The sequence below is a fragment of the Malania oleifera genome, chromosome 12 (genome assembly GCF_029873635.1).
Source record: "Malania oleifera isolate guangnan ecotype guangnan chromosome 12, ASM2987363v1, whole genome shotgun sequence".
Lineage (NCBI taxonomy): Eukaryota > Viridiplantae > Streptophyta > Magnoliopsida > Santalales > Ximeniaceae > Malania > Malania oleifera.
In genome coordinates, this window is record NC_080428.1 from 85796888 (window position 1) to 85815747 (window position 18860).

The 18860-nt window shown below is 35.6% G+C and overlaps 1 protein-coding gene across 3 annotated transcripts; it reads left to right on the plus strand.

Annotated features, from left to right (window-relative positions):
• Positions 1–4416: 4416 nt before the first annotated feature.
• LOC131144809 (glycerophosphodiester phosphodiesterase GDPD2-like) lies at positions 4417–17266 on the plus strand. Of its 3 annotated transcripts, XR_009133915.1 has the most exons (9): positions 4417–4607; positions 4704–4912; positions 13269–13328; positions 13431–13511; positions 13605–13805; positions 13883–13978; positions 14571–14767; positions 15142–15451; positions 16743–17266. XR_009133915.1 is itself a non-coding variant. In XM_058093682.1 (8 exons), exons 1-8 carry the CDS (start codon positions 4502–4504, stop codon positions 15395–15397), a joined length of 1206 nt encoding a protein of 401 aa, XP_057949665.1. In that variant the 5' UTR covers positions 4417–4501; the 3' UTR covers positions 15398–15865. The 3 variants fall into 3 exon arrangements, 2 of the variants coding, with proteins under 2 accessions (XP_057949665.1, XP_057949666.1); XM_058093682.1 differs by lacking the exon at positions 16743–17266 and having other exon boundaries at positions 15142–15865; XM_058093683.1 differs by lacking the exon at positions 16743–17266 and having other exon boundaries at positions 4447–4570; positions 15142–15865.
• The last annotated feature ends 1594 nt before the right edge of the window (positions 17267–18860 follow it).

An 18860-nucleotide genomic window follows, 5' to 3' on the forward strand; every position in this document is an offset into this window, starting at 1 on the left:
ATCTTACATGTATGCAATGAAAAAGACCATTTGCAACGTCCTACAACTACTTATTTCCTTTTCTCTTCTCTTTTTTATCAGGGAAAATTACTCATCCATTGTTAGAGACTTATCCACAGCAACAACCAGCGACTCTTCCCAAAGCAATTACACCAAAATAAGTTCAAATATTTCCAAGAATTCTTGATATACAACCGACGATCAACTCAAATATTTCCCAAGATTCTTGATTGTTTGTTTAGATATGTAATCGGTTTCAATTCAAATGTTTAAATTCAAATGTATTCATCTATTCCTATCTTTCCATGATTCAGTTGTAACAAGAATATATTTTACATCTCTATAAATACACGCCTATACTTGTGTTTAAGGTAAGACAACAATTCTCCAAATATTTGAGCTTTCACATGGTATCAGAGCCTCTAAGTGACCAATGTCTGATCCCAATGGCCTCCTCCTCCTCTGCTCTTGTTCCATCTGCACCCACCTCTTTTACTCCTCACTCTTTTATCACCGTCAAGCTAAGTCGTGACAACTACTTACTCTGGCATGCCCAAATTGTTCCCTACCTTAAAGGCACTCGTCTATTCGGCTATGTTGATGGCTCACTATCGGCACCACCTACTCATATTTTCGAAAGTGACAACTCAACCCAAATCATTCCAAATCCTGCCTTCCACTCTTGGCACCTTCAAGATCAACTCATCCTGAGTGTCCTTACCTCCTCCCTCACGGAAAAAAATTTATCTCATGTAGTTAAGTGCACCACCTCGTGCGAAATATGGCTTGCACTAGAACGCATGTTTTCCTCCACCTCTCATGCTCGAATCACCAATATACACTTTCATCTTGCTACTCTAAAAAAAGCCAACCTCTCAATTGCTGATTATTTCCAGAAATTTACCAACCTCACCAATACCCTTGCTGCTCTTGAACAACCATTAAACAATTATGAGCTTGTTTCTTTTCTTCTTGCAGGCCTTGGACTGGATTATGACTCCTTTGTCACATCTGTTACCACTAGAGTTGAACCTCTATCCATTGAAGACCTCTATGGTCATCTCCTTGCTTATAAAAAGCGATTGGAGCAGCATCAAACCATAGTTGATCTAACCGTCACCAATGCCAATTTCACATCCCGCAACACCACAAATCGTGGTGGTCGTGGCAATCGTTGCGTATCTCCAAGCCACAATGGACGAGGCAATTATCAGAACTCACCATCTCGAAACAACCAAGGCAGGGGGCGTGGTCGAAGTTCTTCATCCTCTTCCAACAACTCTTGTCCCGTTTGCCAAGTTTGCATCAAAACGGGTCATGTGGTGTTGGACTGTTATTTCAGGTATGATGAATCGTACCAACGGGATTCCTCTTAAGGCCAAGCATATGTATCAACTTCTTAAAATTCGACTGATGCAACTTGGTACTCGGACTCAGGTGCTACACATCATCTTACTTCGGAACTTGCCAATCTAAATATTAAAGCTGAAGAATACTCAGGATCTGACACAATTCATGTAGGCAACGGTAATGATCTTCCTATTCATCATATTGGAACCACTCAAATTTCTACTCCCTCACTTAAAATTCAACTCAATAATGTGTTACATGTTCCCCATATTTGCAAAAATCTGCTCTCTGTCCAGCGCTTCACCAAAGATACTAATACATTTTTTAAATTCCACCCATCTTATTTTCTTTTGAAGGATCGAGCTATGGGGAAGCTGCTGCTCCAAGGCCCGAGTAACCATGGACTCTATCAAATTTCAGCCACAAAAAATAAAAGTGTTCCGTCCGCTTTCTTAAGTGAACACTCCACTCTCTTCTTATGGCATGCTCGTATGGGTCATCCTTCGTTTCAAATTGTTCATCGCATCATTCGTCAAATGCAAGTCCCAGTACATCGCCCCTCCATCTCTCAAAAATGTGCTGCTTGCTTGCATTTAAAGAGTCAACAATTACCCTTTTCTGCTTGTTTAACTCAAGTTACAGAACCTTTAGCATTGATCTATACTGATGTTTGGGGCTCTGCTCCTATTTGTTCAAACACAAGCAATAAATATTATGTTTCTTTTTTGGATGCATTTAGAAAATATTCGTGGCTTTATCCCATTCCTTTAAAAAGTGATGTTAGTCGTATTTTTCTCAAATTTCAATCATATGTTGAAAATCTGGGTCCTCTACATTTTTTTCTTGGTGTTAAAATGATTCAAAATTCCAAGGGCTTCATTCTATCTCAACATCAATATATCATGGATATCCTAAAACGTACCAACATGCTAGAAGCAAAATCGGTTTAGACTCCTATGGCCACAACAACAACACTCTCGGCTTATGAAGGTGAAGCATTTTCAGACCCAACACTTTACAGAAGCACTATTGGTGCTCTTTAATATCTCTGCATCACCAGACCAGATATAGCATTCATGGTTAACAAGCTCTCTCAGTTACTTCACAAGCCCACAATCCTCCATTGGCAGTCAACCAAGTGCTTGCTACGCTACCTTAAGCACACTGTGGATTTTGGTCTCCAATTTCACAAGTCATACTCCCTTTCATTACAAGCCTACTCCGATGTGGATTGGGCTAGAAGGAGGGATGATCGACGCTCCACAGGTGGCTACTGTGTTTTTCTTGTGGGCAATCTAATTTCTTGGAGTTGTAAGAAGCAAGCTACTGTAGCCCGCTCAAGCACTGAAGTTGAATTTAAAGCATTAGCAAATACCGTGGCTGAGATCACATGATTATGTTCTCTTCTGACTAAACTTGAGATGCTTCCCTCTACAACTCCGATTCTTTGGTGTGACAATATTGGTGCCACATATTTATCCTCAAATTCGGTTTTTGATGCTCAAACCAAACATGTTGAGATAGATTTTCATTTTGTTTGAGATATGGTTGCTCGTGGTACATTAGACATCCGCTTCATTTCTATCAAAGATCATATCACTGATATCTTTACCAAGCCACTATCTTCCTCTCGTTTCTTTCTTCTTCGTGACAAGCTGAACATTGTATCTGCACAGTTAAGCTTAAAGGGGGGGGGGGGTGTTAGAGACTTATCCATAGCGACAACCAGCATCCCAAAGCAGTTACATGAAGATCAATTCAAATATTTCCCAAGATTCTTTATATGCAGGTACTTGAAGATCAGTTCAAATATTTCTCAGGATTTTTGATATGTTTGTTTTGATATGTAATCAAATGTTTAAATTCAATTATATTCCTCTATTCCTATCTTTCCATGATTTAGTTGTAACAAGAATATATTTTATATTTCTATAAATACACGCCTATATCTGTGCTTAAGATAAGACAGCAATTCTCCAAATATTTGAGCTTTCACATTCATGAACAAACCCAAACAATAAAAATTTTAAAAAAAAGTTTCAACAATTATATAGCAAATTTAAAAGAAATCTATGTCAAAAATATTAAATTATTTTAAAATAAAATAAAATACCTAACAAGCAACAACAAATAGTTGGGATTATTTTTTGTTTTTCAATTAAAAATAAAATAAAACTGCATGAAAATATTACTAAGGAAAATTTACTAGAGTTTTTTCAAGTCAAATAATTCGAAGAATATTTGTATGTTGCTTCGGCTCATTAATTTAGAAATTACTAATAAAATAATTGACATATGCATTATATTAGTTCATTAATAAAAATAAGTAGTGAAAGATGATTCAATTTTAGTTTTACTTTTAAAAGTTCAATAAGATATTATGACATGGTAGATAATTAAAAAGGTATATATATATTTTTTCCAACAAAGTATATCAATGAGCCGAATATTAATTTTATCTATCAAAATAGTTCACGAGTATAATAAAACATCTATTATATTAAATTTTTAAAGAGTTAATTCGTAAGATAATTAAATAACTTAATAAATGACTCTAAAGAATCAAAATCATTTGTTTCAAGTTCAATTCATAATTAAAATGTTCTGTGGTGTAAAATAATAATGTTATTTGAAATAAAAGAATTGTTGCTCTAATAATCATTGTAATTACTTTTTACAATTACTAACAAAGTTTTTTAAAAATAATTAAAAAAAAGTAAAAATAAAAATGCATGCAAGTCGTGGGGCAGGAAAAAGCAGGGGCGTCGATCGAAAGCTCGTCTTTCCATCTCCTCCGTACACGTGTCCAAAATTCGGTACCGAATTTTCGCGGGAACAATTTCAGAACGTCACATGTCGCTCTCAAAGCGCATCCAAACATCGAAAATGTTAATATACGGAATACAATTAAATTCCAAACCCCAATTCAACGGAATATGACGGCGCCGTTTCTTGTCCGTCAAAAAGACATTTATTCCCATGAAAGATGCCTTCCTACTAACGGAATATTCCATCCACACAGTTTGCTCTTCAATTTTGGACCGTCATTCGTTTTAATTTAAATAGGGCGCGTTTGCCATTACGAGCTTTGTGCGCCCCTCTCCTTTCTCTTCTTCTTCTTCAGGATTTTTATTTAAAATTAAAGGAAAAAATGGCGCTCCTGAAGGCCGTCCATGTCTCCGACGTTCCCAATCTCGATCAGGTTCCAGAGAATGCATCTGTAGCTCTCTATTCCCTTTCCAACACCTTCTCTGAAGGTTTTTTTTTTTTCCTTTGTTGTATATACATTCATCTTCTATTCGGTTTTTTTTTTTTTTGGATTTTTCTGTGATGATTTTTGTTGATGAATTAAGGTGTTGAATCTGTTTGCAACGGCGGCGATGGTGGTAGAAAGTCGTCGCGGTTTAGAATACCGAAGTTTATGGTGATCGGGCACAGGGGAAGCGGAATGAACATGATGCAGTCGTCGGACCAGAGAATGAAGGCGATCAAGGAGAACTCTGTTCTCTCCTTCAATGCCGCCGGAAAATCCGATATTCACTTCATCGAGTTTGATGTTCAGGTAGTTATATATTCTCTTCTATTACATTCAATTAATTAAACTAAATTTCCCGTCCCTCCAGTAATATTAATCCCTATCTATCTAACTAGCTAGCTAGCGACTCGATTTGTTTCTTTCTCCGTATTATGTCTTAAAATTTAATTTGTTTTGTTCTGTATTTCTTCGATCAATTGGCCAATTGATTTGATTTTTTCTAAATGACTTACAAATAGAAACAAGTACAGAAAAATTAGTTAAAAGCGGATTATTACTTTATTTACTCGTCCATTAGACCATTGGAACGAATTTCATATTTTAGATTTGAAATTCTGCAGTTTTACATCCTCTCGATTACAGATTAGAGTCTTCTTATAGTAAATTCTTTCTCAGAAATAAACGGATTTCCGATCGTGTTCTTCCCATCCATTGCTTCTTTCCGCCTTCGTTTCTGATTTTATTTTGCATGACGCGTCGCGTTTTCTGCTGCTATTCGTGAGTGATGCCTATATTTGCGTTCTTAACTGAAAAGCTAAATCCGGAGAAACTATAGATGTGAACGGCTTCCCACGTGGGACTATAGGGCGCCGATCCCTCCACGTGTGACCACACCAGTTTTCCTTGTTTTTTTTTTTGGTTAGGCCTAGTGGCCAAGCGCCCGTCCAGCTCCATGATATATGATTATTGATGGCATCATGAGGTACTCTAATCCTCGCCTATGCTATCTGGCCCCACAGCCAACACAGGAGGTGAATTCAAGTTTTTTCTCAACGAGGTAGGAATTAAATCTAAAGTTATACTGTCAAGCAGCCCATCGCAAATCTCCTGCCACCTAGCCAACACCTGGGTGACCACACCCATTTTCTTAAATCATAGACATGTAGGTGAGTTCAGCGTAATTATAAAATATGTTTCTCCATATGTCTGCATTCAAATGTGAGATGCATGTTATGGGGATTTTAGAATTCGTAAGTACTAACTTTGCTATTGTTCATGAGGTCCATTATTATGGAATTGCATGATTGGACAAATTGAACAAGCAAGTGAGATCCATTATATTTTGTCCATCTCGGTCCTATTATATGAACTTGTAATGTCACAGTTTGTGATAGTTAATTTTTTCCTTAATTGCAAGGCAATTTTCAAGTGTCAAGGGTTTAAAACTTGGACCATTGATTGACTTAGTAAAACCATCGAATCGGTTTGACCGGTGTATGTAATCTCAAGCATTAGTTCATTGAAAGTCAAATAATAATATTACACCATTTACATGCATAAATATTATAAAGATATTAATTACCCACACATTTTACACCATTTACATACATAAATATTATAAAGGTATCAATTATAATCCTATACATTATTTCATTGAAAGTCAAACAATAATATTTCACCATTTACATGCATAATCCCAATCGATCGGCCCCAGAACACTCTTTAAAAGCCTAGTCGACCAGCCTGCTAATCCGGCAGACCGGATCTTGAGCCCTAGTCGATCGAACTTCGGGGATTTAAAAATTGCCCAAGTCCAATCGACCAGAGCTAGCCCCAGTCGACCTGACCTCTCAAGTTGAGCCATTTTTAAGCTCAGAAACGACCGAAAATTCAAAATTTAGTATTAAAATAATGCCCAACAGTCACTTAGCGGGAATATTTCAAAAACTTTATATATACCTCACTCAAAGCTCATTTATGGACTTTTGGTTATCTTGAATACTCTCTTAAATATTTTGAGCTTATTTTCTCTCAAATACAAGCAAGCATTTACTCTCATATATTCAATCTTTCTTTTTGAAAATCATTTCTTAAGGGCAAGTATAGAGTTTCTTCCATATCTCTTCTTGAAAAATATTCTTTGGAGAAACACTTTGTAGCCTATGAATCTTTGAGGGTTCCATTTCAAGATTCAAGAGCTCATCTTTTCATTTGTAAATATTTTTATTGAGCTAAACCCTAACTTCTCCGGCACTTGATTTTTGAAAAAAAAATTTTGGAGATATCTCTTAGGGGTTTTAAGATCTTTGAAAGAATCTATTGCATACTTCTTTTTTACTTCAAAGATCATTTATTATATTCTTCTCTCATATTATTTCAAGTATACACTATTAAGAGAAAAACCCTAAAAACTCTATTGAGCAAAAATCCTATCATATAAGAGTGCATATAGAATTTCATTATACACACTAACTTATTTGAGACGCACTTTGTTGTACACAAAAATCTTTTTCAAATTTTTTGTATCCCTACAGTTCAGGTAGTGAACCGTGTGCCAGGCATGGGGTATCGCCTGAAGAGTGGTTGTAAAGGGGGACTCTACCCCATAAGGAGAATTGTAAATGGTTTTGCTACACCCGGTTAAGTGAGCTAGATAGTGGAATCCTCAAACGGGTTGGCTAGAGGCGAGGACGTAGGTAGGGTTTGTCGAACCTCATAAAAAATATTATGTTTGCGCTCTTTCTTCCCTAAACTATTTACTTTCCGCATTTGTATGTTATATTTTGTTTGTTGTGTAGGGAATTATCACGAAATTCCCAGATCTTGTGAGAAACAAAAAATAGAGAAACAATCCACCCCAAAGAAAAATAATCACACGCACAAGACAATATTTACGTGGTTCGGTAATTTTGCCTACGTTCATGAAGTTGCAGGGATTTCATTATGATCAGGAAGAAAAACAAAGAGTGCGACTATACAATGTTTTCTATCTCGCTCTCAAAATGACGCCCAAACCTAATCACTAAAAAAAACGATAGTTTTATATGCTGCACATAGGGTTTCTTTCGCTCCATGGACTAAGTCTTAGGATAAAAATTTCTTATTAATAGAAAGGTTGGGTCATCATCCAGATCAAACACAACTAGGCTCCACAAAGCCTAACAAATCCCCCACTTGGAGACTAGTTCAATCACCAACATCAACCACAATTCTCCAAAGGAACAACCCCTCATCCCTGCAACTCATCCTCCTACCCTCAAGCTAGAAGATCAACTAAAGCTACACATAGCTTCAGCTTCTCAATAGTGACACCCTTAGCCAACATGTCTGTCGGGTTCTTAGATCCACAGATCTTTTCAAGTATTACCAACTTATCTTCAACAAGGTAATGGATAAAGTGATATTTTGTCTGTATATGCTTCGACTTTGAATGAAAAACTAAATTTTTAGCAAGAAAATTAAAATTGCACTCTGACTGTCAGTGTGTAGAATGCCCATCTCCTGCTTCTTACCCAATTCATCTAAGAAGCCATGTAGCCAAATCATCTTTTTTCCAGTTTTAGTTATTGCAACTTACTCAGCTTCTATAGTAGATAAAGTAACAATCTTTTGCAGATTTGAAGCCCAAGATATTGTTGTACCACCCAAAGTAAATGCAAACCTCGTAATACTCTTTCTACTATCATTATCACTAGCAAAATCAGCGTCTACATAACCCTACAGTTTCAAACTTGCACCTGTGAAGCAAAGACATGTATCTGATGAACCCCTCAGATATTTCAGAATCCACTTGACTGCCTCCCAATGCTGCTTTCCTGACCTATTCATGAATTTGCTCGCAACTTCCACTGGATGTGCAATGTCTGACCTTGTGCACACCATGACATACATCAAGCTGCCAATAGCTGAGGCATAGGGCACCTTGCTCATATGGTCCCTTTCTTCTTCTGTCTTCGGTGACTGTTCTTTGCTTAGTTTGAAATGACTACCCAAGGGTGTGCTTACTGGTTTGGCTTCATTAATGTTGAACCTGCTGAGAATTTTCTTCACATACTCTAGCAATGAAAGCTTCAATGTACCATCAATCTTGTCTCTAATGATTCTTATACCAAGGATTTGCTTTGCAGCTCCCAAATCCTTCATTACAAACTATTTTGACAATTGCTTCTTCAGATTGTTAATCTCCTCAATGCCAGACCCTGCAATGAGCATATCATCTACATACAATAGTAGAATGATGTAAAAGTTGTCAAAAAACTTAACATAGCAACAGTGATCAGTTTCACATCTCTTGAACCCAATTCTATGCATAAAACTGTCAAATTTCTTGTACCACTGTCTTGGAGCTTGTTTTAGGTCATACAAGATCTTTCTCAGTTTGCATACTAGATTCTTTTGTCCCTGGACAATGAACCCTTCTGGCTGAATCATGTAAATGTCTTCCTCCAAGTCACCATGAAGGAATGCCATCTTCACATCTAACTACTCAAGATGTAGGTTTTCTGCAGCCACCATTCCCAGTATCAGTCTAATTGTTGACATCTTCATAACTGGAGAAAATATTTCTATAAAGTCAATGCCTTCCTTCTGCTAGAATCCTTTGACAACTAATCTGGCCTTGTGTCGTTTGCTACCATCATGCTCATTCTTTATTCTGTATACCCACTTGTTGTGCAAAACCTTCTTCCCTACTGGTAATTCAGGCAATTCCCATGTCTAATTCCCCAACAAGGAATTCATCTCATCCTTTATGACTAACTCTCACTTGCTTGAATTTTTATCCTTGAAGGCTTCATTATAACACTCTAGCTCACCACCATTAGTCAACAGGAGATAATTTAGAGTGGGTGAATAACGTTGTGGAGGTTTAATGGTCCTGGAAGATCTACGGACCACAGTTACAGGTGTACTCAGATCTACCAGTGATTTTATATTCTCCTTATCCTTTTTACCCCTTTCCTGGACAATACTTTCAGTTAACTCATCTAAATTAACAAACTTAGATTTCTTCTAATCTATCTCTGTGACATCTAGTACTGCAGTTGACCTGTCCTTGTAGATAATCTGTTCATTAAATATTACATTTCTATTTCTGATGATTTTTGTGTTTTGTTCATACCAAAACCGATAGAGTCAAGTTTCTCATCACCATAGCCAAGGAAAAAACACATTTTGGACTTTGCATCAAGTTTACTACGAGCATCAGAATCAATATGAACATAAGAAACACAACCAGAAATTTTTAAATGAGAAACCTTTACCTTTTTATCACTCCAAACCTCTTCAGGAAGTCTGAACTGCATGGAAACTGAAGGTCCTCGATTTATCAGGTAAGCTGTAGTACTAACAACATTAGCCCAAAACGTTTTTGGTAGTCCAACATGCAATCTCATACTCCTAGCACGCTCATTGAGAGTTCTGTTCATGCGCTCAGTCACACCATTTTGCTGTGGTGTCCCAAGAATGGTCTTCTCCATCCTGATTCCATGTGCAACACAATACTCACTGAACCCTCCATCTATATACTCTCCTCCATTGTCTGACCTCAAACATTTTACTTTCAAACTTGTCTCTGTCTCAACCATAGCCTTCAACTTCTTAAAAGCTTCAAATACATCAAATTTATTTTTCAGAAAATAAACTCATACCTTTCTAGTTGAGTCATCAATGAAAGTAATGTAATACCTTGAACCTCCAAGGGATGCAACCGGAGAAGGACCCCACAAATCAGTATGCACTAACTCCAATTTTCTAGCCTTTGATGTCCTATCAGTTTTCAAAAAACTCACCCTTTCTATTTTCCTAAGATGTAGCTTTCACACAAGTCAAAAATAACGGACTTCAATTCTAATAGTTTCCCTTTTGACAGCAACATCTTCATCACTTTCTCACTCATATGACCTAGTCTGCAGTACCATAAGCTCGTATCAGTACTTGTTTCAGCAAATGCAATTGTGTCTCTTGGACTTGAGGTCATGTATAGAGTACCAGACTTCTTTCCACGAGTCAATACTCTAGCTCCCTTTGTAACCTTCCAAGTGCCACCAGCAAACAGCATTGCATGCCTTTCATCATCAAGTTGTCCAATAGAAATCAGATTCCTTCTCAGGTCAAGAATATGTCGTACCTTCTCCAGCAACCAAATAGACCCATTGGGCAACAACATCCGGACGTTTCCTATACCCACAACATCCAAGGCTATATCATCAGCCAAATACACCTTACCAAAATCACCTGCTACATAGTTCTGTATGATTTCATGGTGTAAAGTGGTATGAAACGAAGCTCTTGAGTCCAAAACCCAATCATCAAGTGGACTGTCTCCTGTAAGAGTAATGCATCCTGTACCTCTTCTATTATAGCATTAGCATAATCATCCTCATTCTTCTTCTTAAGAATTTTGCATTGCCTCCTAAAGTGACCCATTTTCCCACAGTTCCAGTATTGTCCTTTTTTGCCAGATCTAGATTTACTTCTATTCTAATTATAATTTTTGGATTTTGATCTGCCCCGATCTAAATTTCGTTCATTACCTATGTCTCTTGTCTCAAGGTTTAGAGCAGAACCAGATCCTAAGGTTTCACCTGCATCTCTTCTGCGAATCTTCTCGGCCAGAAATAAATCTCGTATGTCATTGTACTTTAATTTTTCTTTTCCTATAGAGTTGCTTACTGCCATCCTCATTGCCTCCCAACTATTTGGCAATGAAACCAAAACGATCAATGCACAAATCTCATCATCAAAATCAATTTCTACAGACGACAATTGATTTGTGATAGTGTTAAACTCATTCAAATGTTGTGCTACAGATGCATTCTCTACCATCTTTAAATTAAACAATTTCTTCATCAGATGTACCTTATTATTTGCTAATGACTTTTCATACATACCAGACAAAGTCTTCATCAAATCTACTGTGGTCTTCTCCTTTACAACATTGTGTGCAACATACCTAGACAGAGTTAATCTGATAACTCCCAGTACTTGTCAATCAATGAGAGTCCATTCCTCGTCCTTCATAGTCACAATTTTTTCTCCTAGAAGCTGCATATGCAACTTCTTCCCATAGAGAAAATCATCGATTTGCATCCTCCAGAACCCAAAGTTTGTGCCATCAAACTTTTCTATTCCAGACGCCTTTCTTGCTTCCTCTGCCATTGCTCCCACCCGAACATAACCTTAGGCTCTAATACCATTTGTAGAGAATTGTCACGAAATTCCCAAATCCTGTGAGAAGCAAAGAATAGAGAAACAATCCACGCCAAAGAAAAATAATCACACGCATAAGATAATATTTTCGTGGTTCAGCAATTTTGCTTACGTCCACGGAGTTGCAGCGATTTCACTATGATCAGGAAGAAAAACAAAGAGTGCGGTTATACAATGTTTTCTCTCTTGCTCTCAAAATGACGGACAAACCTAATCACAAAAAAAATAATAGTTTTATATGCTACGCATAGGGTTCCAAATGGGCTACAAAATGGTCGGGTCATCATTCAGATCAAATGCAATTAGGTTCCACAAAGCCCAACATGTTTTGCATGATTTAAATATTTGTCTATCTTTATATCTGTGGAAGTTGTGATTGCTTAGAAAGACTCTAAGCTTGTGTAATACTGATTGTGAATTTCAAAATTAGGGCATAAACAACCTATAAATTTTAAATATCCAATTCACCCCGAATACACCATAAATCACAATGTATATATATATAGTGTATTTGCCAATAAAAATATTTTTCTACTTGCTTGAAAATATTTGCCTATATTTAGTCATTATTCATTTATGTGATACTTTTGCACATATTTTTTCCACGATGATTTATTGAGTGCCTAAAATAGTAAGTATTTTCCATTAAGTTAGATCTAGGACCATCATTGAATTGTCCCCTTCTTCATTATTCAGTGAGTTAAAAAATAATCCTTTAGGGCATATTGAAAAGGAATATTAAATAATTACCTTTTTATTGTATATATACATATTATTTTTCTAATGTTCCATTTTAATTAAGAATTTTACTTGGAGAGAAAAAGGGAGAAAAATGAAAATTTATTTTAATAGGATTAAAAATGAGAAAAAATCATAAACTAATGATGTATCAAATTAAAATTTTATTTATGAATTTGATATATTTTTATTTTCTTTTTTACTTTGTTTGATAACTAAATATGAAAACAGTAAATTCTTACATTTCCAACCCAAACGAAGACAAGAAAAACATGGACAAAATTTCGTAGTTGGGCACCTAAAATCATTTTCCTCAGACTGCTGAACCCCCCCTTCCCTTCCCCCTCCTCTCTTTTTGGCTTGTAGTTCTCTCTCTCTCTCTCTCTCTCTCTCCTTATTCCTAGTTTAATGAGAAATATACAAGAAAAACATGGACAAAATTTCGTAGGTGGGCACCTAAAATCATTTTCCTCAAACTGCTGAACCCCCCTTCCCCTCCCCCTCCTTTTCTCTCTTTTTGCCTTTTAGTTCTCTCTCTCTTCTTATTCCTAGTTTAATGATAAATATTACGCATGCAGTTATTTCCTCGTGCATATATATTCTCATTCAAAACACTAATGTATTTATTTCTCTGTTTCTCTCCACATTTTCCTCACTTTAAGAATTGTGTGAGGAAGAACTTTTAGACAACTGTAAACAAAATATATTTTTGTAGGTCACAAAGGATGACTATCCAGTCATTTTCCACGACAACTTCATCCTTGCAGAAGAGAAGGTTAGTGTTTTTAGGCCACTGCAATTTGGTTATCTGAACTCTGGTATTCTAATTAAATGAATAGTTCTTCCTCTGCTGACCATTTCTTTGTGCGGGGTTCAGGGAAGCTTAATTGAGAAAAGAGTTACAGACCTTACTTTAGCTGAATTTCTCAGCCATGGACCCCAGAGAGAGCCCATAAATGTAACAGCTTCCCCATTTTCATACAATAATTTTCTTAAAACTTAGACCTATTATTCAGACTCGGCTCAAATTTGGCATATGCTGATATTGCAGGTGGGAAAGCCTTTGTTCAGAAAAATAAAAGATGGGAGAATCTTCAAGTGGAACGTTGAGGTTGATGATCCTCTATGTACCTTGCAAGAGGTTTTCCAGAAGGTCGAACACTCGTTGGGTTTCAATATCGAATTGAAGTTTGATGATAATATAGTCTATAAAGAGGAATATCTCGCACACGTTCTCCAACTCATCCTGCAGGTATATATGCTTAAGAAACCTGATTTTTGCCTTCTCTCTCCCTCTTAATAGTAACATTAACTAAATTTTCAACTCAGGTGGTATTTGAGTCTGCGAAGGATAGGCCTATCATCTTCTCAAGCTTTCAACCCGATGCAGCGCGGTTGATCAGGAAGATGCAGAGCATATACCCTGTAAGCTCAGCTTCCTCTACCATGCAATTAAACCATTGTGTCCTGCTTTTTTGGTCATCGGGTTTAGAAATGAATTGTGGTTTGTATTATGATCAATAATTGATTGTTAATGGAGTTGGTGCTGAGGATCAATAATTAAATGACTTGACTCTTCAGAATTGCAGTTGCTAATAACCCCACTTTTAAGGAACTGAAGGATGTCGCAGCATCAAATAAAATGACTGCACTTATTTGTCATCCAAAACGAACCCATTTGAGAAATGGATCTATCATCATGATTGACAGTAACAGCAGTTGTTGGACTAACATGGAATGCCCCAATTTTAGTTTAAACATCACTTATCATGATGACTGATAACTTCAATTTGCGCCAAAGGATTTGTAGGCACAATGCATTCATTCAATTTAAGAATATCAACTTAAAATTGAAGTAATCATGTAATGATTCATTTAAACTAGAAGACATTTATGACACAATTTAATGTTAGAATTTCCCATTAATTTCCTGGTAGTCCAATTAGAACAATATTATACGTAACTATTTTAATTAGTTAGGACCTCCTCTCTAAGATCTCCGGTGCTGTGATTTCAGGTGTTCTTCCTCACCAACGGGGGATCAGAAATTTACAGGGACACGAGAAGAAACTCCCTGGATGAAGCCATTAAACTATGCTTGGAAAGTGGCCTGCAAGGAATCGTGTCTGAAGTTAAAGCTATATTTAGAAATTCTGGAGAAATAGCTAGAATTAAGGAGTCCAACCTCTCTCTCATATCTTATGGCCAATTGAAGTATGTAAATTCACACTTACCACTTCTAATTCCATTTTTTTTTTTTCTAGAGCAACTTGCACAATTTTAATTTAAGCATTCTTGAATTTAAATTGGCTAATGGATGGAAGCCAATTTGATAAACTCGTGAAGAGGGCCTTCTAAAAGTCTTGGTCACAAGTTTGTCAAACGGATTAGCATCTGCGAGCCAATTTGTAGACAAAACGATCACATTGCAGTTTGGTCACAAAGACTGAAATGCCAAAGTTAAAACATCAATTATTGAAGTGCGATCCGAAACTTGAGGATTAATTGTACAATTTACCCTTTTGTTTTCGTAACTTTGATGGTTGAGTTCCACTGAACTCGGATGTGTGCTTCTTTTGCATTTGCAGTAATGTGGCAGAGGCAGTGCATATGCAGTACATAATGGGTGTGGAGGGAGTGATTGTGGACTTGGTCCAAGAGGTCACAGTGGCAGTCTCAGGTTTCACCAATCCTGCAGCTTATGAAAAGGTCAAGGAAGATGAAGAAGGAAGAGGCTTCCTTGGGGAGGAAAGGCAGATGCAAGTTAAAGCAAAGCCCCATTTCTCACACCACGAACTCTCCTTCCTGCTGAAACTCATTTCAGAACTTATGATCCAGCATTGAGGGCAATAAAAACCTGCCTTGTGTGCAGGAGAAAACTGGGGGAAAAAAAAAAAGGTACCATGAAACTTATATAACCCAATTTTAGAGAAGTTATACTGTGTTTGGGGTTGTGCATTTTAGGTTTGGATACGGATTTGTGTGGGGAACTTAATATAACTTTTGTACTATATTTTGTTTCAATCCACACAGGTAAGGTCCAAATTCCAAACTCCTAAACATAGAGCTAGATTCTGTTTTAGTTGAGTTTAAGAGTATGTATTTGAGGTTTAAGATTTTGGTTTGTGTGGATTAGATGAAATGTAATACAATTTTGTATTGTATTTCATTCAAATTCACACAATTCTAAATTTGATGCCTAAAATCAAAGCTCCCGAGCATAGGGTTGGTTTATATATGAAGTTGTGCTCTTAATATAATTATAAATAAAAATTTTCAGCCCTTCCTGGTGCAATATTTTGCACAATTCAATCTCCAGTCTCGAGACACTGTACAGGCATGTTTTGTTTTATGGGCTTTTCGAATATAGGCTTGAGGAATAGAATTTGCTAGAGGCCCAGAATCTGATTCCCTGTTCATATTTGGGCCGACAGATTGATTTTTTTATAATATGTTTGAACCAAGGCCCATGATATCCATAGCGGCCCAAAATTGGGGTCAAGGCCCTTCAGCCACGGTTGGGCTCTTTCGAGGCTGGCCCATTAGTTATTGCCACGGCCCTGAAGCGGCCAAAACCCACATAGACGAATCCATTAGTTGCTGCAGCATGTGTACCAAAAGTAGTGCCAAAAATAAGGAAATTTCTTGGATTCCTTCATCAAAACAAAACAATAGAAATAGTTGGAGCCAATAAAAACTGATAAGGCCACATTATACACTGTAATTTTTTTCTCGATAAATCAAATAATTATTAAATAATAAAATTTATATTTAGTTTTTGAAAAAAATGGTTTTTACTAGTAAAATCAACATAAAAAATGTTTTATTCGAGCAAGTGACCATATAGAAATTTGTTATGTGTTGACGAATAAGCATAGAGCAGACATTTTATTACTTATTTATTTTATCTTAATAAAAAATTTTGCATCTATTAATTCAAATTATTACTTAATCAATTAAAATTCAAGTTTTTGTTAAATTGAAATTTCGACTTGATTAGGATTTTTTGAATCAACGAAAAAAATGTCTAGGTGGGTGTCTTACTATTAATATAGGAGCATTTGATTGGTAAATTTTAAATCTTGCTTATACAATGTAATACTTGAATTTTGATTTGTTTAAATTAGGGCAAAAATGTATGTTGTGAGTATTTTTCCTTTGTTTTTCTTTTGTCGTATTCACGAGGCAGGTACAACGAGCGAAAGAGGAAAGCAAGTTTTTGCTACTTAACTGTTAATAATGGAGGCAGGGGAAAGTGTGTTTGGAAGGAGGGGGTTTTGGCATTTGGTGGAGAGAGGAAGGGAGGAGGGTGAAGGTAGGAAGCTTCAAAGAATGGGAGGGAAGAGGCTTTTGACACCACCTTCTCCACGTGCGCCCAAACAGGCCCTTATCCTCCTTTTTTATTTTGTATAATTGTATTTGATTTGATCCCTCCCTTTTGAGGAGAAGCACGAAGTTTCCTTAAGTGTAACTTCGTGTGCCCAACTACCCAAAAAAATGTAAACACCATTCTCTCTCTCTCTCTCTCTCTCTCTCTGCCAAATGGTATCTCACTTAAAGAATGCTTTGAAATTTTGAGTTAATATATAGTTTAGAAGTGATTGGAAACATGAATTAGAAGAATAAATTTAAATTTAAGTCTCAATATTCATGTTGCCAAACGTAAGATGAGAGGATTTTTATGTAAATTTTAAATGATAATATTTCATTCCATATGTATTTATATCTTGAGATGGGATTTATTAGATAATAGGATGTAATCTCTCATTTTTTAGTGTTGAAAATAGCGATGTCTTTTGAGAGAAAATTTTTAATAGATCGGACAAAAAAAGGAAAAAAAAAATCAAAGTGACTATTTTGTGGTAGAATGGAAGATAATTGTGTGAGCGAATTACAATTTATATCAATCTCAAATTTTTATTCGTTTTCCAACGTATATTTTTGAACTATATTTGAGTTTTGTATAAGAGCATGAAATCAAAAAAATTAAGAACATTGAAAATGGAAAGACTAAAAGCATACGTGTCATAGACAATTACTTTTAGTATTCTATGGATAAAAGCATAAAAGAAAGATAAAACTTTACACAACTGCTAAATCGGTACTAGTATGGTCATGAATTAAGTCAATAAAAAAAATTAATGTCATGTAAATTTAAAAAGGGGTTAACGTGAAAAAGGGTTAATGTGCCAACCATCCCCTTTTGATAACAAATGACAATTAGATATGTTAGTCAGCTAAATGACCTGTGAATTCAATATTCTATTAACTATTACGTAGAAAATCAATTAAAGTTAAACAGTTTAAAGTATCAATAAGTAGTATAGAGTTGAGATTATTAATTAGTATAGAGTTGAAATTAGTTTGATTAACAGAAGAGCGTGCTAGCTAGCTAACAAATCGATCATTAGATGTTATATACGTTAAATAGGTGTTTTATGGTCTACGAGTGTTTCAGTTTTCATTCTCATAAATTGAGCTTTTGATCTGTGATGCTACCTACCCCTACTTCACCCTAAGAAAAAAAATAATTTGACACATGTTATGCGTGTGGGAGAAGGTACCAAATAAATCTTTAAAACAACTACTAGGCATGTGATGAGACGGAAGTTAACAAAGTATAAAGTGAAATTTATCTTTTAATTTATTATTTTATTGTACTGCCAAAATTAAAAAGTAGCTCACTAACCCTTTAGCTCCTTACTCAGAGTTTGATCGTTCCAAATAGATTTTGTAAGTTATACGTTTCTTTGAACGACCACAAAATTGGTATTAATCTTATTAAAAATTAATTTTTCTTGTAAATTAGTTCAATCATTATGAAAAGAACTTCTAGAATTGAATGAATAAAATAAGATAAAACTAGTTTGAGAAGTTTAGGCAAAATGTATTTTGCACCATATATTATAAATTATTAAAGTTACATATCTTAGCCAAATGCACATCATAAGCCTCATGACTTTATGAAACAACACGTGTGATAGTGGAAAAAATGATTATTTTTGTGGAAATATAACAATAGTCCCTCCCAATGCACAAATATTTTCCCAATTTTAGTCTTACATTAAAATACAAATTATATATATATATATATATTATTTTTTTGCATATATAATTTGATAGTATATTCAATGAGAAAGGAAAATAAAAAATTTAAGGCTATGTTTGGAGAGGTCTTAAATTTAGATTTATATCGGATTAGATAAAATGTAATATAAAATTTTATTGACATTTGTTCAAATTTACTCAAATCCAAATTTAAGCTTTGAAATACATATTGTCAAATATAGTAGCATAAAATTTAAAT

Bases quoted from the DNA above. Each gene is read 5' to 3' on its own strand.
- LOC131144809 (XM_058093682.1), top strand. From the start codon at position 4,502: ATGGCGCTCCTGAAGGCCGTCCATGTCTCCGACGTTCCCAATCTCGAT. The intron at 13,512-13,604 runs GTAACAGCTTCC...CTGATATTGCAG, and splicing joins CCCAGAGAGAGCCCATAAAT to GTGGGAAAGCCTTTGTTCAG. The intron at 14,768-15,141 runs GTATGTAAATTC...TTGCATTTGCAG, and splicing joins ATATCTTATGGCCAATTGAA to TAATGTGGCAGAGGCAGTGC.